This window comes from Pieris brassicae, chromosome 3 (genome assembly GCF_905147105.1).
Source record: "Pieris brassicae chromosome 3, ilPieBrab1.1, whole genome shotgun sequence".
NCBI lineage: Eukaryota > Metazoa > Arthropoda > Insecta > Lepidoptera > Pieridae > Pieris > Pieris brassicae.
Window position 1 is genome coordinate 16,270,934 of NC_059667.1, and position 27,855 is coordinate 16,298,788.

A 27,855-nucleotide genomic window follows, 5' to 3' on the forward strand; every position below is an offset into this window, starting at 1 on the left:
TCTAACAAAGGTTTAAATCGTTGACTTTTAAAAAGATGGTAGAAATTTGAAAAATAACCTATATACTTCAATACTGACTAAGAAAATGTAGCTTAGGGAACCTGGCCAGCTCTAAGACCTTAGTGTTTGCATATATATGTATATTTTTATGGGTGCAAACGGACAGGAGGCTCACTTGATGTTAAGTTACTGCCGTCCATGGACATTCAATGGGCTCGTGAGTACGTTGCCGGCCTTTAAAGAATTGCTACGCTCTTTTTGTGGTGTGTGTGGGCAAAATCTGGCTTAAAAAACGACGGACATCGAGGTGATAAGGCTAGGATTTTGTATTCTGCCTCGACGTCCGATGATGAAGCTGCAGGATTGAATTTAATCAGAACAACTCCTCTAAACACTTTACAGCGTACTTGCAACGCTAAAGGATGAAGCTCCTTGGAAAGGGATTGGTCGTCAACGATTCAAACCGCTCTTTGTTAACATATCGTTGCAACATTGATATGCAGAAGAATCAGGGTCGGAGATAGGACACAGCCTTGTGGGATCCTAGCGATCTCGGGTGTAAGGCCAAGTATCGACCTTGATGCTCCGATCGGCCAGAAAGCTGGAGATCCAGTCGCATAATTTCTCAGGAAGGCTGTATAAAATTTACATCAGTCTGGGAATATTTTATGATGTAATCGTTTTCATTTCGCTAAGTACACTAACTGCTCCCGGCTCGGCTAAAGGCGCCCGCTTTTAATAAATGAATACATGAGGATGGAGTTTAAAATTACTTTCACGTTGACGTGGCTATTTAGTTTATTGTCTATTGTTTTAACAGTGGCAAATTCAAATTATGTGTGCTTTTGTGTGGAGCACACATAATGAGTGCTACGAGACTAAGTTTTTTTGTCAAAATTATGAGTAATATGATATTTTATGGGATTAAATTTATAAAATATCATAATAGGAACTCGTGTTTTTAAATACTAATTTCATAAGTAAGACTAACGGATACTCAGTCTTTCCCTCCGATAACAGTTATGGAGGCTGTCAACTGTCGTACTGTCGCACCCTGTGCGCTTCAATGTCTCTTTATCTGTGTTCGCAACCATTTTCTTGTAAGGCAAAGAAACTATCGTGAAGATAATGATATTCTGGTTAGTAAGAAATAAAACGATTTTTAATAATAGTTGTGTACTTCATGAACCATATCTTAAATCTTAATACTTATTAGGTAATTTCCTATTGTTTTTGTTGATAAAACTATACAGCTAATTTCATAGTCGCGTGCAAATGTATATGCTATTTGGACAAACGTTACATAATATTTCAATATTCCTTGCTCCTAATGCTTCGGAACATTAAGCTCAGATTATCGAAGTCTTAGCCGAAGTACTGCGCTCAAATAGTACCAACTATATGCCGTTCATAGAAGATAAGCGATTTTCAAGTTAGATAGAATGATTACAGATCACACAACACTAGACAAATTTGTATTAGATCAACTCAAAAATTGAATGTGAGCAACAGTTATATACGTACAAATGGCGGCAAAACTTGATTTACACAGAAGTGGAGGATTTATTGGCTTTTATTATATAAAATTACACAAACACACATAATCACTGTACCATTCCCACAGTATACGTATTTATTTATCACCATTTAAGTTACAGAAGAGCTCCCCTGGCACAAGTAATTTGGATTAACTTATACATTGAATTTAATTTTATTAATTATTACGAAATTAAATGCAGTACTCACAAAGATACGGTACTATATATAATCAAGTAAATAAAAAATAGGCTTTCGTATGACGGTAACGCCGCAATTATATTTCCAGACTCAGAAGTTTTCCATCAATCATCGCCAATGTTCTAAAAATTCTTGCCTTCATTAGAAAATTTGGTTAGCAGTTGCAAATTGCGTTATTTATAGCTAAAATCCTCAAAGCTTTGAATGATAAATTGCAGCTAAAACACTTTTCAAATTCAAACATTTTCATTTGTATTTCCAAATTGCACTTTTATTTCTGTCCGTTCGGACTTTGATCGGATTTGGTACTTTTACAATACTAGGAATTTGCCGAGCGTTCGTTGCACCTGCGCTACCTTTTTTCTATGGCTTTCGTTATTCATGGTTAATACCAGCCTTTGAATATATTACAACGTGGTCACATTTACGTACTTTTATTTGATTTTTTACTACAGAGTTCTTAAATTAAGTGTACGTTTTTTTAAAAGAAATCTGTTTATTTAGGTTTTAATATCTGTAAAATAAAGTATATTGGCAATAGGATAAAGCGCCACCATTAACCCTAAATATCTCTATTACGAGAATATTGTATAATATTAATTGTAATATTCAATTATAGTATTAAAATCAATATTTGATCACGAAAATATATTATATTCTAATTCGAAACACCTTGGTAATTAATTGTCTTTTACAATTCTTTATTTTACCCGCTCTAACAAGTAGTAGACGTGTAATGTAGAAATACAACACCGTAGGTGCTTGAAAGGAACTCAATGGTAACATAAACTGAAATTGTACCCTACGTTTTAATCCAACGAGCAAAAGAGAACTTTGTGTGTTTGAGAGCTTTTCAAGCACTGGTTGAGGTAAATAGTTACTCTTCGCTCGAGACCTTAAAACATTTTACACTGGCTCACGATATCAATTGTATAGGACTGAGATATTTCCATTAAAATACTAAAATAGTAGTTGTATATAAAATAATACAAGACTATTCTGGGCGAGTTAGTGTCTACTGTCTCTACGCCGTAGACGTATACAAAGCTCGTAGCAACCGTAGCTTACAATTCCGCCGTTAAATAATTATTACTTTATTTGATATTTCAGAAATGGTATAATTAATTAGATATTAAACACAATAAAAGTTCTAATTATATATATATATATAAAATGAAAATATCGTTTCATGGTTTTCAGTTTTAAATTTTTAACTCGACAAGCGCTAGTAGGATAACCTATTTATGTAGAAATATAAATTCGAGCGTCACTATTTATTTGTCAAATATTTGCAAAAAATCAAAACAACGAAGTGGAATACATCGTTTTTGTTTGTTTTTCAAGCTTGGTTGGAGGCTTGTTTTGCTTTCGGGTCGTCAATTTTTTATAGAACGGAATATTGTATAAAATTGTAATGTATATAAAGTGTTGTTTTATTTTATATACTAGCTGTGCCTTGCTGTTTCTAGCATTAAATAAGTCGTAGCCGAATATAAGATATATATATATATATATATATATATATATATATATATATATATATATATATATATATATATATATTACAGCCTCAATTAATGGACTATCTAACACAAGGCCCTCTCTCTCTACGCCCTTGACTTGCGAACTGGTAGTAAATGTAAATTAACAATTAATTTAACTTCTTTTTGACGTTCATAAGTGTACTTGTTTACCTATATGAATAAAAATATTTTGAGTTTGAGTTTGAACAATATTCTTTCCATTCGAACAAGTACGTCCCGAAATTATAACTTTAACCAAACAAACTCCTCTTCTTTAATATTAAGTATTGATGTAAAACCGTTTACTTGCTTGGTTATTACTATCTTAATTGTAATATTGAGAGATAATGAAACACAACTATACACTTTTTAGAAAATGATGTTGTCTATGACTATACATATTTATTTATTTATTAAAGTATACCATATCATACATAGTACTAAATCTACTGCATATTTTACAAAATCTTCCATCTAAAATGTATGACATATGAAGGAAACAGAAGTGTTTAAAAAAAAATTAAAAATACAACAAAAATATATACAAGATAAAATTTTATTAGACCTAGAGTAAGGGACGAAAATTTTAGGGTCACTGCTCTGTATATGATTATTTAGCAGTTTATATAAGAAGGTTAAACCGGCTAAAGTTCTTCGATCGTACAGTGATATCATGATCAGTTTTAAAGTCGCTGATGGTACGGGTGTCTAGGTTAAAATCCTCTGCTTATAAAAGTTAGTTGAAGATATATACATACAAGGTCAGCATACGGTCGACATCACAAATATGTAATCAGCAGAATATGCAGTTGCATTTAAGTAAAGCGAGGCTCATAACAAGAGGGTTTTGTCTAAACTAAACACAAAGAGCATTTAATTCAGCTCGGTTTGTGAGGCAGGTAACAAATAATTCCGCTTAGTAACTGTTGGACTAGTCGAGTAACTATTACGAATTGCGATCGTTTGAATGAGTGAGATGGTATGCACCTGCTTTCACTACGCAGGGCACTAAGTGTATGTATTAAGTATTGTATGTAGATTTTTATTGGGAATTAGTTTTATTATTGAAAGACTCAATTCTATGTTGTAGTGAAACTTCTTTATCGGCGTTGGAAAAAAAATTACCGACACATTTTTCGGTTAAGCGCCATCTTTTTCTTGTCCCTACCACGGTTGATTCGAAAAGATTCGAAGCCATTAATATCAAAATATATAATGACGATAACAATGATAGTAATAATTCTATTACAATTAATGAAATTCTGTAATAATCTTAGTAGTAATGAGGTAAAATGAAATAATTGTATTATTTGTATTCATGTCTATGATAATAAAAGCCTTTTGTTAAACTTTATCTAATTTAACTTCATTTAAACAATTTCTGTAAAGCTGCATATAGTAGATAATTTTTCGAAAAATAAGGTCATAAAGAAGTTTCACTTCTTACGCGTGTACACTAGTACATACACACATTTTTTAAAGTATAAATTGGCTCATTATTTTGTTTCTGTAAGTAAATTTGGCAGTTGTGTGGTTGTTAACAAAATAAATAAGCTGCCTACTGAAGTAGGTATTTCCAAACCAATTCAAATTCAAATTTTCTAAAAACAACTTGTGTCCATGGGCGGCCATTACTTAATATCAAACCCTACCCCCGTTTGCCATCTGTTCTATAAAAAAATATTATTATTATTACCTTGTTAAAAAGTTGTATAAAACTAGATCTCATTAATATATTTGTGAATGTATGTATATTAAGTTACTTATTTCCCTAAGACACTTAGAAATTCAAGTAACAATTTATAATTAATTGCTTTCTCCAAGCACATTTTCAACGTTAAACAGTAAAATTCCTTAGATATTCGCGCAATTTTCTTGTAATCATTTTTAGTACATTCCTTTTGCTGATAATATGAACAAAGTTCGCTTGCTGACAAGGGTCCAAATCAGAGATATTAATTTGTAGGGTGCGTTGTAAATTAACCGTCGTGAGTTAGTACGCAGCCGAGTTACCCTGGGTAATTTGTAAGACCGGCAAGCAATAATTTTCGACTCCGGGTACCGTGCGCCCGGATTAAAGTAATACCCGGATTAGCTGTGCGTGTGTTGCTTTAAAAAAAGGGTAATTGCAATGTCTATGCTATATGATTCGAAAATGTGTATTTGAAATTGGAATTTTGTATTGAACGTTTTAGTTTGAAAACAATTTGCAATAACGATTGATGAAGTGATTGTTGCGCGTTCAATTTATTTTCATCTGTTATTACGGTTAAAAATAGCTCATCGCGGAATGGATTTCAAGTTTGAATAGCGATTCGTCCCTTCATAACCAGTGGCCGTAATTTCATAGGCGGTAGAACTTAGTTGCCACTATTGGCAATGCTGTATTATTTTATTATAAGTTATGTTATGGGTTCTTAACATTAAATAAAACAAACATATTAGGATATTTATAGAAGGAACCTCAAACAATTAAACTAGAAAAATACAAAACTAAAATATATTAAAGTAAATCTTATCATTAACTTAACTAAATAGATGTGGGCGCCAGGAGGATTTTGGTTTATCCTACCAAACCTATTATATGTGGTAATCTTTACCACATAAACAAATTTGGTAATTTGTCATTCAATAATGAACATCTACTGTGAGGGCGTTTTCCGAAGCTAAAAAGGAAGAAAACATTTCAGAAAGCTTCACAACAAAATAAAACCAAATCTTAAAATAATAATTAGAATAAACCTACCCCTCAACACAGTTATTTCCGAAATAAGTCAAAATTATACATCACACCAGGTACAATTTTTTCTCCCCACCCTCATCCTATTATAGTTATTAACAAAACCCTACCACAACCTACTTTGAATGTGCTATTATTATTGAATTATAATTATGCTATAAAATTGTGGTAACAACATTAGACTTAAGCATTTGGTTATAACTTTAATAGGAAAAACGCAATTTCAGAAAAGAGGCATAAAATTATGACTTCATTTACATTTATTTAAATGTACCTTAACTACGCTGGTTGAAGCACCCTTTGCACATTCAACACACGAGTCGTATGTTAACTATGAATAGGTGAATAAAAAAATGAATAACATAAAACGGTGGGATATGTAAAGCCAAGAGATAAAGCCAATTTTGTTCAGACTTCAGGAACACATGGTTTTCAAGTGGAGTTGTAAACTTGGCTAGCGGCTATATATTTAATGTTTGCTGTGCTTTATATATAATAAAGCGTAAACCATGCCTCCTGCTGATAGAGGATATTGGACAATCTGAGACAAATCTTGGTTTTTAATTTATTTTATTATTATTTATTACTTAAGATGTCATGTGCAACATGGTGTAATGGTTGCAGCTCCCTACAAACGTTGTATAAAACAAAATATTTGGCGATTAAAAAGTGTGGCGGAGTTATTACAAACTAGAGGATTATATTCAAGATAAGAATGCTTGGAAACATCCTGCTCCATTGGACAATTATAGAGCCTTGACTAAATCAAATTGGTTGCTGATCTTATATATTTTTTATTATTTTATAATACTACAAATTGTTATTATTTTATTTTTATCTCACACCCTGTTTTATTGTTTTTTTTATTACTCTTTAATGTATAATATTTATATGTTTAATATTTCTACGGTTTTGATATTTCTATATATGAGAGTAACAAGTATACTAACAATTCAATCATTGACCTCGACAGTAGTTTTATCTAGGAGTACATTGTCTTCACATATAATAATTATTTAACTAATGTATACAGATATTGTAAATCCTATTTTAAAAGAGTAAGTGTGGAGTTTCTTATCCATTTTTCTCCACGTTTTGTAAGGGACAACTAGAATAATCTTTATATTTTATTTAACGTTCAAAAGTACAATACTATATTAATTAATGTTTAATTTTTTTGTTAATTTAGGTGGTCTAATTCTAATAAATGATTTGATTTGAGAGTTTATTGCCAGTTCCTCTCTTCGGATATTACGCCCTTGATTTGAGAACTGGCAGTAAATGTAAAATTAGAAGCATTTAATGTAATTTTGACGTTCATAAGTGTACATTGTGTTACTTACCTATAATATATGTATTGCTAAGGATAGGGATAAGGATAGATATAAGGAGGAAGCTATATCTCTTACATGCATTTTGAATATTAGTAAAAGTATAGGCTAATTAAACTTTAAATAGTAATAACAATGTAATATGAAAGCTAATACGATTTGGAACTAATTAAAGTTAGTACGACTTAATAATATTATTTATATAATAATTCATATTTTAATAATACAGTTATGAAAGCGACTATGTGGTTACACGTGCAGCTGACCTAATATATGAGGACTACACGTGTCTAGTGATCGATCACTTCACAAAATATTTATTAGTCGATTCAGTTGAAATCAGTTTTTTTACTTTGTATTTTATCTTGTTAATGGTGCAATTGGGAACTAAGGTAATGCTTTCTAATTATGGCTGGCACCAATTATGATTAACACGTGCTAATACGGTGAAGGAAACCATCCATCCATGCAGGGTCCTTCAAGAAAAGAGCGTACCAGTTCTTAAAAGACCGCTCAACTTGCCAAACGCCAATCACTTAACATCAGGTGAGCCTCCTGCCCGTTTGCTCGCTATTCTGTAAGAAAACGAAATCTACGTTCCTATAAATAATTACTATTTGAAGCTATAATAGTTATACTCTTGTCTATCATCAGCTAAGGTAGCAAGAGACAGGTAGAATTTTAGAATGCTTTTGTGACCCCTAATGTCCTTAATATGACGGTGAAGGTGTACAGTTAATAGGACTGTTATAGCGTGTTACACACACTAAGAGAAAACTTCCTTTGCGTTGCTGAAGGCGTCCTTCTACTATTCAACTTAAATACTTTGGTATTACGAATATTGTATTCTCCAAATAGTTGTGATTTTATAGCATCAATGAAAGCGTAGTAAAATGAAGACCAGTGCTGCGTAAATTCTCAGGTCAACGAGCAATGCGCTAGTTTATTTCTTTCATTCACCCGTGAACCACAGAGTAGAGCTAGTGATGTCATACATCCTAATGTTGGTTACTGCCGTGTGTAGCTATTTAGAAGCAGTGGCGGATTTACTAGCAGTCTAAATAGGATTTTTGGAAATATTTTTTTTTGCTATCTCATAGAAATCAAACATTATAACGTTTTTTGATGTTTTCCAGGTAGAGTCTGCAACCAGGTAGAGTTTGCCGATAACTTTTAACTCTCACTTGTCATTGTACATTTGGTGTAGCAAACTACCATATTCTAGAGTAAAACAGCTAGTACGCCGCCCCATAACCAGTAATCCAGATCTGCGCTCTCAGCTCACGCTTTGTAAAAGTGAAAAGAGTGAAATTGCAGAAAATGCACTTCCCTCTTCCCTTCACCCCCTATCAACTTATTCAACTCAGTCCTACTACTGGTTGGCAGCTTCAAAATTTTACATTAACAGTATAGGTTAATGTAAAATTTTCTGCTCAAAAATCAAAACAAAAAATTGTTTGATTATAAAAATAATCTAGGACGTAACAATTGTAGAGGCGAGGGCGGTACATATTTCACAGTACCTCTAGTCCACTCTACCTTGAAAATTTGTAAATCTGTCACTGTTAAGAAGCTACTGAAAAGCAACTGTATTAGTGTCGTTCTAAATGTATAATTACTATTTACATAAACTGATTTTATAGTAAATTTTGAAATTCAATATCTGAAACTATTCCCCTTATAGTTAAGTTCATAGCTACAAGTTTTTATTGAACCGAAAAAAAATATTGTCCTACAAGTGATATATTATATTATATAGATCTTACCATAAGTAAACATAATATACACTACTCGATCCAGTTCAGATTTTTACCTTATATTTTATTTAAAGTCTTGTTATTCCGGGCCCACATCATTGATGTATTTACACTTGCACTAATGAAGGAATGTCGTATATAACATCAAGGGCCAGAACTAGTCTGTTGCTGTTGTCAGCAACAAAGTCGTTGCGCCTACTGAATGCTGTCACAGACACTATCGAGATCTTTATATCTTCGCAGAGTGAATTCACAATAGCGATATTGTGTAGCCTATGTATTTATTATTTAATACGATATATCTTAATTTCGACATTATCGTGCTGTACTAAAATCGGTGATTAACTATTGTTAATTGTGTTACATGTACTTATCTTTTCTTCGTCTTTCCAGGTATCTTAAATTAAAACCAGCACACAATGCCACTCTATAATTACAATTGCGATTTATATCAGTATTGACTGTAAATCTATAACAATAACCATTTTGCATCTTTATCAGTAGAAACAGCTATTCTGAAAAATACCTCCATTGTTGTGGGTATAACGATATTACGTCAATAAGTCGGCGCCCTGAGCTTGGTCTGAGAGAATCGGATCCAGCACAATCTAATTTATTAATAGCAAATAAAAGCTTTGTAATATAGTCCGATGCGCCTCGATGTTGTTCCCTATGATTGGTGGATATCAGAGCCAATTGTTCTCCTCTATTGAATTTCCACTTTTCCAATGAACTCAGGCGTTCAGACGTTTTTCATTACGATAGTAATGAGTACAATACCTTCTGGGAGAATGCAAGAAAACTTGTTTTGTTTTAATTATAATGCCTTGAGATAGAAAATCCTTAATGGAAAAATATATCGTGAAAGGTCATTGAACTTATGTTCAACATTATGATTTACAATTACATAACCGAGTCGACATGTCTTTTTATTAGTGCTATCACGATTATATTTGTACGCAAATTTAAAGAAAACAAAACAACGAAAATACGCAGAAACAGACAAAACGGTATCTTAGATATATAAAAATAAATCAGTGGCGCTACAACCTTTTAGGTCTGGGCCTCAGATTTCTGTATCGACTACGGTATGCCGGTTTCCATACGATTTACCTTTATCTTATGATCGTGTGTTTAACACAAACTCAAAAATATACATAAGTAGTCAATATTTCATGAAATACCTTAATAATTTAATTTGTTCTATTTCAGATTGGATCGTTAAAGGGATTCTACCTATTTTCACATCACAAGGTGCATAAGAGATCTCTGGAGCCCAGTCATGAACATCACAAGAAGCTTAACGACGAACCACAGGTATAAATATAATTAATTATATAAAGCTATGAAGGTTCTTTGTCCAATTAAGTTATACATTTTTTTAATGTAAGCATCAAAGATAGTCTTTTGTAGTCGCATTTATCATTTCTTAAGGTCTTGTTAGTGACGTCGCATAATTTCCGGTAATTCAGCACCTGGGTGATGGTAAGACTTGTAAGGACTTTGATCGTTCCAGCGAGTACTCTGGTCACAATAGATTGTTATGGGTTTTTAACATGAAATAAAACAAATTAGCACATATTAGGATATTTATAAAATCCTACCTAGAACCTCAAACAATTAAACTAGAAAAATACAAAACTAAAATATATTAAACTAAATCTTATCATTAACTTAACTAAATAGATGTGGGCGCCAGGAGGATTTTGGTTTATCCTACCAAACCTATTATATGTGGTAACGTTTATCACATAAACAAATTTGTTAATTTATCATTCAATAATGAACATCTAATTTGAGGGCGTTTCCCAAAGCTGAAAAGGAAGAAAACATTTCAGATAGCTTTACAACAAACTAAAACCAAATCTTAAAAGAATAATTAGAAAAAACAAACCCCTCAACACACTTATTTCCGAAATAATTCAAAATTATACATCACACCAGATACAATTTATGTCTTTAAAGTGTCGAAAACACGGCTATCACCGCCCATGCCTCTCGTTTTCTCCCTGCGCTCATCCTATTATAAGATTTTTCTATATTTTTTGGAACTCTACGTGCATGTACCTAAAAAACTACTACGATAGTAACTAAGTGTCGAAAGACAATAAGAAAGAGGAACGTAAATAATATAGACATATAATGTATCAAAATCGACCAAGTTTTTCTTTTTTGCAACGAAATGGTTTAATGCTAGCAGTATGTGGGATATATGTAAAACAAATATCGTTCGGTATCTCATTTCAGCTCAGATATTATTGGGCCCGATAGTAATAAACATTTATGAGATGATACTTCGAAACAGAAATGCCTCAGACTTGAATAAAATCATAATATCAAAGTTTCACGACATCAAAGTGACGATTCCTATTCTGACATTTTGCTTTTCTAGATTTGACCCCACGTTAGTAAAGGCACTTGTTTCCTAATGAATGTTTGCCACAGAATTCTGGAAATGATTATCTGTAATATTTGAAGATACCTTGCCTCGAAAACTCTTTCGTGTTACTAAAACTTTAGTGTTAGCGAAATTCAAGTTAGTGATTTCAGTAAATAACTATAATTATCTGACGGTACAAAATAATAATTTGGCGACTTCATCTTTAGATTGATATTGTAATATAGTCTTACTATGTTAGTTGGAAGAGATTAATAGAGAGCTATAACTATAGCGAGACAGGTCAAATCTAAGTGTAATTCAAAGCAATTACGGCGTGATGGAGTAGCAAATGGCATTACGCAGTGCATTGCCTTCAATTAAGGCTACAAGGATAATACCGCGGCCTGACCGCCAAATGAGCATTGCACTTGTGGCTAAGTGCGACCCGGTTATTATATTTATAACTAGAAATATTGTTCTGATGTTAGGCAAGGATCCAGCAACGTTACTGTTGTCTAACGATGTCTGTCTGTCTTGGCTAAATGCGTTTTAGTGATCCATGTCTACCAAAATTATCTGTCAAGCTTTGGGTTGTATCGGGACGAAACTTATATATACCGTGCTTATAGTTAATGAAAGAATTGTTAAAATAAAATTTCCGATTTTTATCTCACCTATAAATATTACGTATTTAACGTTGACAAAGAAATAAAATCATGGCGAAAAGTAACGTATGTCTTCTTTATAAAGGAAAGAAGGTGGATATATCATATTAAGGAAACATCAGGTATATATGGCAGACAATGGCACAGCGCTGACAGAAATGGCGGGATTTAGAGGAGGCATTTGCCAAACATGGGCACACAGATATTTAGAAAGAAGAAAGATGATAGAAATATAAATGTGTATAAGTGTAAAAGTAACTGATTAAATATGAGTTATTCCTTAAAAATGTTTCAGAGATATAGATGAAAGAGTACATAATAGTACTTATTTTTTTCTTTTTAATTATTTAAACAGCCTTTATATAGTATATAGTATATACATAAAAATATATTTTAACTTCTGGCATCAGAGAGCACATTAACTGAGCAAAACTTTTAGTTGAGAATGTCTATCAATGACGTGTCGGATATAAAACGTCCAGTTACAATAGTTCAGCGATCGGATTGCAAAGACGAAAAGTTCGGCCCGCGCCATACCGATTTTCTTTTGTCCGATAACTTTGTAAACCTTTGTGCGGACCGACAATGTTGACTAACGCTTAGTTTCCGATGCGCTTTTTAAATGTCGAATTCAGTTGTCTAGAATTTCCAATCTCTTCCAGTTTTATGAACTTTGACGTAAAGATTAGGAGGTAACAATCCGAATGTATTTTAAAGTTCTTGTTGAAGCTTATGTATAAAGCATTATTTAACTTTTATACACATCACAGTACATTGAAAAACAAAATATTTCCGATGAACCAGTAGTTCCTGATATAAGCGCGTTAAAAAAAAGACTCTTTAGCTTTTAAATAAAATGGAACAGAAATGAATGTTGACCTGTTGTACCATGCAGTTGAAATAATTGTTTCGCTTGGTATGGAATTCAAAATTGTAAATTAATTCTATTGTTATTGGTATACGGGAAACATTATCGATGTATTAAAAAATAATTGACCAGGATTTCTTTAGGGTACAGTGTAACAAAATCTTTACCGACTTGGCTATGCCAACCGACTAATAAAACTAACGTTCCATTGCCAGCCTTTCTCATGTTGATCAGTACCACCCTCACTACATCATATACATGTCTCATCCCGCTTTGAAACTAGTTTTCACCGGTTTTTAGTTAGAATTCGTTAAATTTCTCATTCTGTACAAAACACCCGGTTTTTCTAGTATGGAATAAATAATGTATTCGAAAGTGTTTTATTTCTTGAATTATAAGGTTTATAATATATCTATTGATTTCTATTGGTTTGAGGCCGTGTTAAATGAATAAATGTGATTAAAGTGTAAGATCTAGTTGATATAGTTCTTAACCTTCAAGCGGGCGCGCGGTCTTTTGTAACGGGAGCAGGCGCGCGTAACCGAAAAGACCTATGGGATGAATAAGAGAAATATATTATAATTGTATTTAAGTCTGATTTGTCAACAAAAGTAATTAAAATTATGAAAAAGGAACATATTTTTCAAGTCCTGTCGGAAAAGACATTTTCCTCGAAAGCCAACCATCATCTCATCAATTACAACGTACTCCCACTGGATATGGCAAAAGAGATATGTAAACATATAATCTTCCCTTATTGGCGAAGCTTTTTCAAGAGTACCACGAGCTTATTGCGTAGTAGCCGCAACCGCCATGAATTCACTAGAAATTTTACTCTTTTCCCTGATATTATAGTAGGAACAATAGCTGTGCCTGTCCCATCACTTGAATATAAATCATCGATATTGGCGTGTGATGTCTTCAAGGATCCCACTATGTACCGTAATTCGAAAAGTACTCGAATTTCCACCGCGTCTGTCGGTTTCTAGTCACGCATTCTCTTATATGATGGCGTTTTTTTTTGAATAAATTCGTTGGTATATCTAACAACTTTTTCAATAATATTCTCTTAAATGAATAAACTCCAGGCTATGGCAAACTACCATTTCTACGGGCCCGCTTCAGTTCAAAATACTCTCATCTTCCGTGAGAATATTTTGAACTTGACGCCTCACTCTGTTATTGTTATATTTTTACCTACTTTATCGCGCCCTGTAAAACAGCTACTTATTTCTGAAATTGACAAATCATTCTCTTCTGAGGCCGAGTGGTTTGATTCCTCAGCTGATCGAGGTTCCTCTGCAACGATGTGGTCGGAACTTTCAGAGGCTTGGTCGCTGAGCTCTGATTCACTCTTTTCTTCGCCTTTTGTTAGTAATTCCCCGAGTATTGCACTTTGTGGTAACCTAACTAACACTGACTTAACATAAACTGGATAGCTTCAAACTTATAGCAAGGAATTGGCCGTGCGTCTGTGACACAACTTCTTTTATAATTTATTACCTACTCCGTCGCGACAATCCTACCAGGGCAGATGGTGGAACATCTGGTGGTCAATTCATAACAATTCATATAAAACCGAACCAGTCAAATGAGGCACCTGGGCACTTATAGCAAGATTCTTAAGAATATGTTTCATAAAAATATTAAGAATTTAATTAAATATATATTAAAAGGTAACAAAGTATATTGTTTTGGTTTTTTAATATAACAAGCCACATGCTTGTATTTTTACTTAATTTAATTAAAACCAGCCTAACAAAATAATTGTCTAATAGTTAGACGTAATGTGGAAGTTTTTAACTAAAGGGGTTAAACTAAACGAAATTCGTTAACAGCATGTGAGTACAAAAACCTTTGTTGTTTACGAAATTTAAATAAAGGCGTTGCCGTCGCTTGTTCTATAACAGTGTAAACGAGCCATTGTGGGTACCATTGTCCCCGTCCCTTAAACCTTTTCTTTCAGTGTTAGTGATGGGCCGTATTAGTTTAGGACCATCTCAAATTATGGATAAATTTTTACACACACAACTATAAAGAAAACATGTTATAACTTAGTTAAGATAATATTGTTTTAGGCTATTGTTAAACGAAAGTATATAGATGTTAAATGTTTTAAATTGTGGCTTATGTCAGGGTAGAATTAATTTGTTCCTCATAAAGTATTGAATGTCTCGGACTTTATACGGCGAAACCTACAGCGGCTTTGAAACAAAACACTGCGAGATATGAGCGGTACGCCGTGATTAAGACGAAATGCTAAACTTCATAAATATTTGGGAATTACCACTGTCGAGGAAGACAGTATAAGATCAACCGAACACCACAAACGGAGCCTTCAGCACAGCGTCAATCCTCAAGCTTCGAGACTCTTCGAAAATGTTTCAGGTGAGAAGGGCGAGACTTGCCGCAGTTTGATAGTTATGGAGAGAAAACAAATTATTGGATTTGCATTCACTAATTGCCTCAAAATAATCATGGCATTAAATCTGATAAAAGCCAAAGACTCTTTGTAGATAGGTATAAATAAAGTAATAAAAAAAGGATGTAGCTAGTAACTAGATATAAACCATATTAAACATGGAAAATATGATGTTCTTTCACTTCAAAATCCAAAGTAGAATTTATAAATACACAAACTAAATATAAAGACAATACCTTTTTTTCATTATTAGATTGCTCATTTTTTTTTAATAAATCCATTTCATATCACAGTATTCGAATAAAACCCTTTTTGTATTTAATTGATTATATGTATTAAGTTGTGAGTATACCTATGATGTGAGATTGTATGTTTCCTTAGTAACCATTATTCTCCGTGGGAAAATGACGTAACCATGGCAACGAACGGGCCTCTATTTTGTAATAAGGCCGATTAAGGATTAAGCTAAATAAATCTTGTTCGTTATTCGCCGTTTTTCATACAGCATAAATATTAACTATATTTGACCCCGGCGTTTGCTCAGCTGGACGCGCTAACAAGCGACGGCAAAACAATATGCCCGGGTTTTGTTTATGTAAAAAGTTTATCTGGGAAAGATAAATCGGCGTACGTTTAGTTGGAGAATCTAAAATATTTGCATTTAAAGTTTTATTTTAGTTGGAAACGGGCGATTTGTGTATACGGAAATCCCTGAAGTATAAACAGTTTCTTGGAATAGAAATATTTTTAAAATAAAATTCGCAGAATATTTACGATTTTAACTTGTATCTGATTGTCTAAAGTAAATTAAAAATATCGCCACCAATCATTATACCTGCAATTTGCTAATGATCCTGGCCGCCATTTTGTCATCATGACGCGATCAGTTATTGCATGTGAACTCAGAATATGCACTTTTATTTTTGTTTTACGTTATTTGGTCCGGCTATCCCACTATTTATATTATTTTCGATTTATTGAAACAAATTATGAGTGAAATATGTCTGCCTATGTCACAATGAAAGGTTACGAGTACTTCATACATGTAATTCAATAAGATGAACTTTTTTAATCAATCAAATACCGATCTATTAGAACAATTCAATTGTAATTTATGAAGTTTAGTCAGTTTGAAAGTCATCTCCGAAAACTGAATAACGTATATAACGTATCTCTGTTACGGGTATTTATTATATTTAAATACATAAATAGTGTTTATGTAACAGGAGACTGGCATCACCATCTGTTTGGTTGAATTTGGGAGCTTCAAGTACAGAGAGTTCAATCCCTGGGGAAACAAAATCAGTCTTGGAAATCAAACACCTGCGAAATACGCGTGATTTTTTGAATATTATTATTACTGTTTATAGATTGTCAATTAAATAACAATGGGAACGAATATTTTTATTCCTTTATATTACACACCCATATCATTTTTATGTTAAAATATGTCCTTCATCTTAGATTTCTCTTATAAAGCCAGACAAAATAGGAATAAAAGCGAGGCGAGGGATTTTATTAAATTACTGTATTATTATTTATTTTCTGAAGTTACCCAGAGGGCAGAGACTAAACGGGACATAGGCGATTTACACGTAGTCGTAATAAATACTGATTTTTCGTATATTGGTTAAATTTTACCGAGCCATATCCGCCACTTTCGCTATCAATAACGTAAAAAAAATCCCTAAATATTTAAGGGTTATACAAATTAAATATTTATTACTCGTCAACATAATTAAAACAGTTGAATGTTTAAAACTAAACAAAGGAATCTATTTGACAGAAGTTTAAATTTCGAACAAGTTTCAAAGGAAATTAACTTTAAGTAGTCAGAAGTTGGGAAATGACTAAATTTTTGCAACTTACCTCGTTGCTTAAAAATTATTTTCCCTCGCAATGAAATACATAGCAGCATGTCGGCCTTTCTCATGCTAATACGAGTTCGTGCTATTTTCTCGCTGTCTGTTGCTTTCCAACAACTGTGAAATTGCTCCGTCCGAACCGTACATAAAATGTCTTGTTTAGCGAGAGCGCAAAGAATTGTTCCAGTTTACCCGCTGTTCTTATAGATACGGTTCTAGGTATACAATTATAAGTTATTGTTATTTAAATAAATTTTGCGATTTTTATCGCCTTGCATTTTCAATATGGGATATAATTTTAACGTCTGTGTGTGTGTGTGTGATAATTGATACGAAATACTTTTTGATATCTACTTTGTCGGCATTAGGTATTGCTATTAGTCAAAATAATCAAGTTATAAATGACGCCTTTACTAGATTAAGATTATTCGTACATTTCATAGCAATAAGGCATCCTCTACCTATCTTATTGTATAAAATAAATTATAATAGGATGTATAATTTTTAATTATTTCGGAAATAACTTGTTGAGGGGTATGTTTTTTCTAATTATTATTTTAAGATTTGGTTTTATTTTGTTGTGAAGCTATCTGAAATGCGTTCTTCCTTATTAGCTCCGACGTCCGACGTTCCACGACTGAGCGTTTCTCAAGGCAATTTTTGCCGCGCACCACCGCTATGTGGAACCAGCTGCCCACTGAAGTATTTCCGAACCAATTCGACTTAGGGTCCTTCAAGAAAAGAGCGTACAAATTCTTAAAAGGCCGGCAACGCACTCGCGAGCCCTCTGGCATTGAGAGTGTCCATGGGCGGCGGTATCACTTAACATCAGGTGAGCCTCCTGCCCGTTTGCCCCCTATTTTATAAAAAAAAAAAAAAAAAATAGCTTCGGGAAATGCCCTCAAATTAGATGTTCATTATTAAATGATAAATTAACAAATTTCTTTATGTGGTGTAAACATTACCACATATAATAGGTTCGGTAGGATAAACCAAAATCCTCCTAGCGGCCACATCTATTTAGTTAAGTTAATGATAAGATTTAGTTTAATATATTTTAGTTTTGTATTTTTCTAGTTTAATTGTTTGAGTTTTAGTTTAATTGCATGAAAGTCATGAATATCCTAATATGTTCTAATTTGTTTTATTTAATGTTAAAAACCCGTAACAAAATAAATCAGTGGCGCGACAACCTTTTTAGGCCTGTGCCTCAGATTTCTGTATCTGTTTCACGATCATTTGTCACTCTAATAGGCAAGAATGATCGGTGATAGGTGATCAGCCTCCTGTGCCTGACACACGTCGACTTTTTGGGTCTAAGGCAAGGCGGTTTCCTCACTATGTTTGTCTTTCCCCGTTCGTTATATCTAATGTATACCTAGCTTAACAATGCCAAATAATGTTCATGTGATCCTTACGTTACTTCTTTTTACGTTAATAAGGCTTCTCTAATATACTTCTATGTTTCAAATATGCTGCATATTTGACTGTATTGTTTGTTATTAGGTGCGGTGGTTTGAGCAACAACGAGAGAGACGTAGAGTTAAAAGAGATTATAAGCCGTATGAAGGTCTATGGTCTCAAGTAGCGAGGCGACCAGCATCACATCGTACACGACATCGTGCTATAACACCATCCCTTTTCCCTGATCCATTGTTCAAAGAACAGTGGTATTTAGTAAGTTTTTTAATACGTTTTCTGGTAATAATTAAGTCTTGAAAATTTATTAGTGGTTTATAATTTCAAAGAAAATATTCAAAAGCCAAGTCTTGAAAATGTATATAATTTTAAACCTATTTAAAATGAATGCCAGATTTTTAGTATCTATTCCAACTTGCAACATTTACTTGATTGAAAATTTGTCTTTAGAATGGCGGAGCAAAGGATGGATTAGACATGAATGTAGCACCGGCGTGGCAAAAAGGTTATACAGGGAAAGGGGTAGTGGTCTCCATTCTGGACGATGGCATTCAAACTAATCATCCGGATCTTAAGCAGAATTATGTGAGTTCTTTAAATACGGTTGAATTTATTTTGAATACTGCTATTAATGTCTAATGTATAACTCCTTTTCCATATTTGCTAGCTAAATTTATAATGTTTTAGGACGCTCTTGCATCAACTGATATCAACGGTAATGACGATGACCCCATGCCTCAAGATAATGGAGATAACAAACACGGTACTCGATGCGCAGGGGAAGTAGCAGCAGTTGCTTATAACCAATACTGCGGTGTTGGTATAGCTTACAACGCAAGTATAGGCGGTGTTAGAATGTTAGACGGTATTGTCAATGACGCTGTAGAAGCCAGAGCTCTAGGTTTAAATCCTGATCACATTGACATCTACAGTGCCTCATGGGGCCCTGAAGATGATGGCAAAACCGTTGATGGTCCAGGACCTCTTGCAAGAAGGTATAATTTTAAATATTCTTAAAGCATAATAAAAGAGAAATGACATATTAAATGTGTGACCTATGTTTACAGAGCATTTATCTATGGCGTGACAAGCGGCAGAAGGGGCAAGGGAAGCATATTTGTTTGGGCTTCCGGCAACGGAGGCCGGCATACAGATTCCTGTAACTGTGATGGATATACAAACAGTATATTTACTTTATCAATATCTAGTGCTACTCAGGGTGGTTATAAGCCATGGTATTTAGAAGAGTGTTCATCTACATTAGCCACTACATACAGTTCAGGAACTCCTGGTCATGACAAGAGTGTTGCTACGGTTGACATGGATGCCAGATTGCGACCAGATCGTATCTGTACTGTAGAACATACCGGTACATCTGCTTCAGCGCCATTAGCGGCTGGTATATGCGCGTTAGCTTTAGAAGCAAATCCAGACTTAACATGGAGAGATATGCAATATCTTGTAGTTATGACATCTAAACCTCAACCACTTGAGAAAGAAAGTGGTTGGATTGTTAATGGAATAAAAAGAAAAGTAAGTCACAAATTTGGTTATGGCTTAATGGATGCTTCTGAAATGGTAAATTTAGCAGAACAGTGGATATCGGTCCCACCACAACATATTTGTAAATCACAAGAAATAAACGAAGACAAAGCAATAGATTCTTCCTATGGATACACTTTAAAAGCACATATGGACGTTACGGGGTGCAGTGGAACTGTAAATGAAGTTCGATTTTTAGAACATGTGCAGTGCAAGATATCTTTGAGATTTTTCCCTAGGGGTAACTTGCGTATCCTACTCACATCTCCTATGGGTACAACATCGACGTTATTATTTGAACGACCTCGAGATGTAGTAAGTTCTAATTTTGATGATTGGCCTTTCTTAAGTGTACATTTCTGGGGTGAGCGAGCAGAAGGTAGATGGACCCTTCAAATTGTAAACGCTGGTAATAGACATGTTAACCAGCCTGGTATTTTAAAGAAATGGCAGTTAATATTCTATGGAACTAATGTTGATCCTGTACGATTAAGTACGAAACGACCGTCGGCTTTGGGTCCTCCTTTCGGTTTCCCAACTGGAGTAGATGGCTACGATACAGTCGGGGATTCTTTTTATAATACTGACGCGTTTACCAATTACCAGAACTTCCCTTCATTATTTGCTGCTGGATCAGATCCAGAAAAAGCAATAGCCCGTCTTGACGGACATAATATCCCTTCAACGCATGGGGAGAATGTCCTCGCTGATAGTAATGATAAGCGTGTCATGCATGACTGTGATCCCGAATGCGATGCCCAAGGATGCTATGGAAAAGGACCTACACAATGTATCGCCTGCAAGCACTATAGACTTGACGATGCTTGTGTTTCTCGATGCCCACCCAGAAGTTTTGCAAACCAAGGAGGAGTGTGCTGGCCATGTCACGAGTCTTGTGAAACTTGCATTGGACCTGGACAAGATTCTTGTTTGACTTGTGCACCCGCACATTTATTGGTTGCAGATTTAGCCGTCTGTTTGCAACAATGCCCTGACGGATACTATGAAGATAGTGATGCATCTGTTTGTCGTGCATGCGCTATGCATTGTTCGACATGTTCTGATAGAGCCGATGCTTGCATCTCATGTGAACATCACCTTGTTTTATTCAATGGTACTTGTGTTGCGTCTTGTCCACCCACATCATATGAAACTGAAGATTATTCTTGCGCTAATTGTCATATGTCGTGCGACACATGTATGGGACCAGGACCAGTTCAGTGCATAACTTGTCATCCATCAAATTACATCCTCGACGGACGCTGCGTTAACTCTTGCCCGAGTGGATATTACGCTGATAAAAAACGGAAAGAATGTTTAAAGTGAGTTTAACTTAAATTACTTAATGTCAATAGTAATATCAAAATGTTTATAAATAAAACATTATTTACTTTTTCTTGTAGATGTCCAGTTGGTTGTTCCAATTGCTTAAGTTCATTTTGCTTAAGTTGCGACACTAATTGGGAATTAAATAAAAAGGGTAAATGTCTCCCCGTCGGTAATGATCGTTGCAGTGCTGGTGAATTTTCTTCTAGCAACATTTGTCAAAACTGTAATGAAGCGTGTGATACGTGCTATGGCGAAGACGAAAAGAATTGCTTAACTTGCCCCGCGCCAAATCTCTTGCAGAACTACAAGTAAGATTAAATACTTTATTAAAAACATAACAAGTACATGTAATTTCTTCCATATACATTAAATTTGTTAGCATTCATGTCAAATTTACGTCACTTTTAATTTGCACGTCAAAAATAGGACCGCATGCCACAATAACCTCTGCCTAGTCTAAATCAAACTTGATTCCCACTGTCTAACGGATTCAATCAATATACTATCGGCGTTTTAAGAATTTTTTGTCCTAACAATTTTTTTTAGATGCGTGTCAGAATGTGGCCATGGGTACTATCCAGAAGCGGGTAGATGTGCGAAATGCGTTCATGGGTGTTCCCAATGTGCATCAAGACTTAATTGCACTAGCTGCGAAGGATCCTTGCGATTACAATCAGGTGCTTGTCGGACTTCGTGCGCTGAAGGGTAAGAAATATATTAAAAGTTGAAAAATATTTTCATAAAGGAGTAAATATAGAAAATATATTACAAGGCAATCAAATATCAATCATTCAAAGATATTGGTGTTTCTTTGTGAGAGCCGTACGATATCAATTCAATTTAGCTACATGTACATATGAAAATTCTGTATGTATCCTTTTTATATTGAATGCCAAGCTTTAGGACGAGGTAAACTAAAACCCAATATATTATGGCAGATACTACGCGGACCGTGGAGTATGTTCTAAGTGCTACCTGTCATGTCGAACCTGTAGCGGTCCAAGACGGGATCAGTGCGCTTCTTGCCCGTCTGGGTGGAGGCTAGCAGCTGGAGAATGTTACCCTGAGTGCCCACAAGGTATTTAACATGTCTATATAAATAGTAAAGTCTATTTTCGGATATAGACTAAACTACGACTTCGTATGTTTTTTTATAAACAAAGTATGGAGGTGGATTTTTTATAAACTACTAGCTGCCCCCGCGAACTTCGTTTCTCCTTAATGTGGTTTTAGTTAGCCTTAATACCGGGACACGAAAGAATAATTTCACTGTATTATCGTCACTATAATTTGAATTTGATTTACACTTCGGTCTAAGTAACACGTGGTTGGCTATGCTAACACCAAAAATTAAAAAGTAGAAATAATTGAATTTCACGGTATTTCGTTTACTACAAAATAAATTTAATTTATACTTTAGCCCCAATAACACGTGGTAATCATGATATTGAATTGTAGCTTATATGACACATTTGTCGGTTTACCATAGCAGTGCTATCTATTGATTACTTACTCAATCCAGTCCAAAAGTATCGACATCTGTTATAATCTTTTGGAGTTAACAGATAATTGTGACTGTAAATTAATTATAGACAAATAATTTGCAATAAAATAAAATTGCGACTATAATTAAAGATCTAAGTTATCCTATCTCTTAAGTTGGACCAGACTGCTCACGGTGAGCCAATTTAATTTAAAATCGGTTATGTAGTTTAGGAGTCCATCGCGGACAAACATCGTGACAGGAGATTTATATATATTAAGATTTTGCTTGTTATTGAAATGTAATTTTAAAGTAACTACTAAACAGAAAGTTATGATCTCTGATTTGGGAAAAAAATTATTTATTAAAAAAAATTAATTATAATGTGTAATAGAAATAATTTGCAACTTTATTAATTTAAGTGACATGTATTACCAGGTTTCTATAAAACAGAAGACGGTTGCCGCCACTGCCACCACTATTGCCGTGAATGTGATGGCTCTGGGCCACTCCATTGCAAATCGTGTCCCACTGGCTTTATGTTAGATGGCGGTCTTTGTATGGAGTGTCTCGGCTCACAGTACTACGACAAAAGCAGTGGAACGTGTCATAGCTGTCACGATTCGTGTAGAACGTGTTCTGGGCCGGGACAGTTCAGTTGTACCGGGTGCTCGCGACCTTTGAGGTTTGACAGGTCAGAATTTCCGTGTAATTTACTGTACATTATATTTTGTTATCAAGTGTTTTGAAATATAAAACATGGATTTGTCTATGCCACATTAAAATATTCCTTTGTTTGCTGTGACTTTAACTTTAAGGTAAATAAAAACACGTGATAAACTTTAATTATGCTATCTAAGACAGCATTTTGATTTTTTTTTCTTGCTATATAATTAAAAATGAAACGATGTCACTTGTTGGTTATAGATTAAACAACCAATGTGTACCGTGTTGTTCTGAGTCTAATCAAGCTGCTAACTCAACCCCCGCATCGACACCAGACTGCTGTCACTGTCATCCTGACACTGGTAAGAAAAAACATGTGTTATTAAAAAATATTACATAACTCGCCATTGTGAATGTAAACGTCAACAAGAGTCTGTGACGCAACTTCGCGGTTCCGTTAAAAACGATTTGTATAAACACTCGCCAGACAATAAACAAAATACTACACACAATGACTAAACCAAAGTAACAAACAAAATAAAACTAAAGCATGAATGTACCCCTACATATATTCACGTTATACGCGTGTGTTAAACGTGTTTAAATAAAATTGATTTTGAAAACAGGGTAAATTCATAATTATTAGGCAATTATGTTAATTACACGTTCAGGTGACTGTATAAACTCATCCGTGGCGGGAAAACGGCGTATAGCAGAGTGGGGTGCCCTACAAAGCTCCAAAGATATACCAGCAAAAACACCTCTCAATCCAGGAATGATGTTGCTGGTATTTATCGCTGCTGGAACTATTGTGGTCGGGCTTATGGCTGTACAGGTAATTGTTCATTTGTTTTTAACGATGTGGAGTCCAAATTACATGAGATCTTGTAAATAAATATTTCGAAAACTAGTAATAAATTTTTTTACTGTAATAAATATATATTGAATATCTTTTATAAATTAAAGTATTTTTAATATATAAAAAAATCAGTGGCGCAACAACTTTATTACGTCTGTTAATCTAGTAGGTGAAAAGTAGGTGATCAGCCTCCTGTGCCTGAAACACGTCGTCGACTTTTTCGGTCTAAGGCAAGCCTCCTCCAAGTTTCCTCACGATGTTTGCCTTCACCGTTCGAGCGACTGTTAAATTCGCATATAGAAAGAAAGTCCATTGGTGCACAGCCAGGGATCGAACCTACGACCGCAGGAATGAGGGTCATACGCTGAAGCCACTAAGCCATCACTGCTCTTTATTTTTAAAAAAATAAAGAGCAGCTTTAAAATATTAAAAAAAAAAATACTCGTCGATCACACTCCGCTTTCGGTTTTTTCAGTTCGATTTTTTAATCCGTTATCGTGCATTTGGTTATGGTATGCTCTGGCATTGGCCTGAGTTGGATTTCTGGAGAAAGAATACATTAAAAACCTCACCTAACAATTAGTAAAATATACGATATGAATCTGTATCACTGAGGGATTATGCTTGTTTTTAATTAGTACTAAACAGACTAAGCAACATTATGAGTATAAGTTATTAATAATTATGAAAACCTGACTAGTAAACGTAAAAAGCCCTCACGTGAAAGCATATCTTCGTTAATATGCTTCCATAAAGCTTCAGGCTTCAAAATTGAAAATCCCCCGAGTAGATTATAACGCATTTATCTCAGTTTGCGTGATGTCTGTCATTTCTTGCTTTCCATCTCATTTAGTGATTACAACTCTCCCTGGTCTCAAAGGGATACACGTCTATTTGTAACTTTTTAACATTCTTCCTGATAAAACATGTTTATGCAAGATTCTATTTTTTGGAGGTTTTGTTCAATTGTCCTGTGTTTCCCTAAGCCGATGTCTTCATAAAAAATATTGCGTAAAGTATGTCTAATTACTCAAGAACTGGATTGATTTCATAAAATCGAAAGTTCTAATGATTCAATAAACTTGACATTTGGTGTAATATTTCAAAATAGAATTATATTGTTAACATAGCTTTTACACATTAAGAAAACACTTTTTAAACGAATTAAAGCTATGTATTATTATTATAAACTTATAATTATTTACATAATTTTAAATTTAAATTTTTCCGACGTTTCGCGTGCTTTACAGCATGCGTTGTCACGGTGACTGAAGACAAAAGGTGTTGAATGTCAAAAGTATCACAGCTGTAGAGAAAGTTGTGTTATCTGTATTTATTTCCCGGAGTTGGTATCGACTAAAAGATGACGGGTTTTTGCAGAAATGACTCACTTACTCACTGACTTGGGGTTTTGATAATTTTAGGCCGTCTTCTTTATTGAAATTGGGGTGTTTTTTTTATTTCAATGGCTTCGCGTATCAATCTTGGGAAGAATCTTTTTTCCTTCGCAATTACTTTCGATTGGTCAAACCGTATGTAGTGATTAGGACTATCTAGTCTGTGTTCACAGACTGCTGATTTTGTGTGTCGTCTATGTCTTATGTCCGCAATACAATAAATTTTTTTTCAGTTGAAGTGGACGAAGCGGCAACGTCGCGACAGCAAGCAGGGGGCGATTTATTCGCCGCTCGCTTGCAGTGATGACGGTGACGTCACGGTCTTTGCGTCCAGTACTGCCGTCCCAGTGTGCGAGCGGGACAGCGAATGTCTCGATCACGAACAGGAATCACTTCTAGAACATTCCACATAGCGCGCGCTGTGATGTTAGCTGTAAGTTATATTTTAGAAACAGCTGGCTATCAATTAATGTTTGCATAACGTATGCAATAGTGACAGTTCAAACTCAGTTTTGTCTGACATCTGACAGAGTGACACAGAATATTAAGTAACAATTCGAAGGACTGAGTGAATGATTTGGGTTTAGATTCAGCTTTATAATGCACGAAAAGTTAGTTTCTGTAGCTAATGATCCTCTTCGATTTTATCAATTTATAAAACTGTTATTCTAGGCCAGTTGTTTCGCATAGTTTTTTGTGTCATATGTATCTACAGCTATCAACTGTCAGCGCTAAGGTACCTACTAACGTCAGAGATTTAACAATTGACATTGAAATGTCATCACTCGAATATATTTTTACCGAACCTTCCTTTACATTATAATGTTTGAATCTAGATAGAATATGAATACCAATTAGGCCAATATAAGTACTCAAATATAGATAGGATGAAAAACTGTGTACAGGTAGAAAATTAATATTTTGATAATCCTCTGAGTGATGACGTAACAAATTTAATGGAAATAAGATGTTATATTTTATTCGTAATTAGGTGTAAATTGTTAATGAACAAAATGTTCTAAGCGACAGGGCATTGCCCTCTGCCGTCTACAATGTGATATAAGCGCTTAAGAGGTGAATACGTATAATCACTACTGTTATTATTAAAAAGTTGAAATATATTTAAAATACTGTCAAATACAAACAGAGTTAATTGTCATTTCCGATAGTCAATCCTCATTGTAATGCGAAATTTGAAGAGCACTTGCTCACTAGTTCAGAAAACTATTAATCAATATTTAAAAAAGAAATGTTATTTCTAAAACCTCAAAGTTAATACAGGAATATAATATAGTTTGAACACAGAACAAACAAACAAGTCACAAACATAAGTTCCGAACTCGCACACAAAACGGTGTCAAACATTGCAGATACGAAAATTCGCTTGCGGTCAAACTTTGGGGGCAGTAAATTTAAATTATGGCCCGCACCGAATCTGCTTACTGTGTCTTGTACCCTCAAGTCAATAGTTAAACACCAGAAACTACGCAACTTTGTTAGGCAAGATTCCACACTGGACGGACTTGGTGCCTTTGGAGCCCCACAATTGATGTCAATCTATTTAACAGCTATGCAATATTTTTGCCTTACCTTTTGAGCTAGAATTTCCAAAATTTATTCAAATAATAAATCGATTTTAAATTCCCAATCTGTTTGTTGCTCTCCGTTGGTTTTCACATACAGTTTTATATTATAGAAGTCCAAGCTATGAAGTTTTTTAAGAATCTAAACTGTATACGATCTATCTAATATTGGACCTTTGTTGTTCGTTGTGCAAAAGTTTTTAATTAACTTTGCACAATATTATAATTGACATTAATACAAGTAGATTGTCATTGTAGCGGTCTAATATTTAATTAAACTATTATTCAT

General features: G+C 34.2%; 1 protein-coding gene across 2 annotated transcripts in view; it reads left to right on the forward strand.

The window, feature by feature from the left end:
* LOC123707716 (furin-like protease 2) overlaps positions 1 to 27,457 on the forward strand; it is a 158,494-nt gene extending 131,037 nt beyond the window's left edge. For both annotated transcript variants that reach the window (XM_045658001.1, XM_045658002.1), the window contains exons 3-14: positions 10,301 to 10,405; positions 18,795 to 18,965; positions 19,158 to 19,292; positions 19,395 to 19,702; positions 19,775 to 21,571; positions 21,653 to 21,886; positions 22,125 to 22,283; positions 22,517 to 22,656; positions 23,500 to 23,755; positions 23,989 to 24,089; positions 24,399 to 24,562; positions 26,217 to 27,457. In XM_045658001.1, coding sequence (XP_045513957.1) covers positions 10,301 to 10,405; positions 18,795 to 18,965; positions 19,158 to 19,292; positions 19,395 to 19,702; positions 19,775 to 21,571; positions 21,653 to 21,886; positions 22,125 to 22,283; positions 22,517 to 22,656; positions 23,500 to 23,755; positions 23,989 to 24,089; positions 24,399 to 24,562; positions 26,217 to 26,396 — 3,750 coding nt within the window. In that variant the 3' untranslated portion in view covers positions 26,397 to 27,457. The remainder of the gene's footprint in view (positions 1 to 10,300; positions 10,406 to 18,794; positions 18,966 to 19,157; positions 19,293 to 19,394; positions 19,703 to 19,774; positions 21,572 to 21,652; positions 21,887 to 22,124; positions 22,284 to 22,516; positions 22,657 to 23,499; positions 23,756 to 23,988; positions 24,090 to 24,398; positions 24,563 to 26,216) is intronic.
* The last annotated feature ends 398 nt before the right edge of the window (positions 27,458 to 27,855 follow it).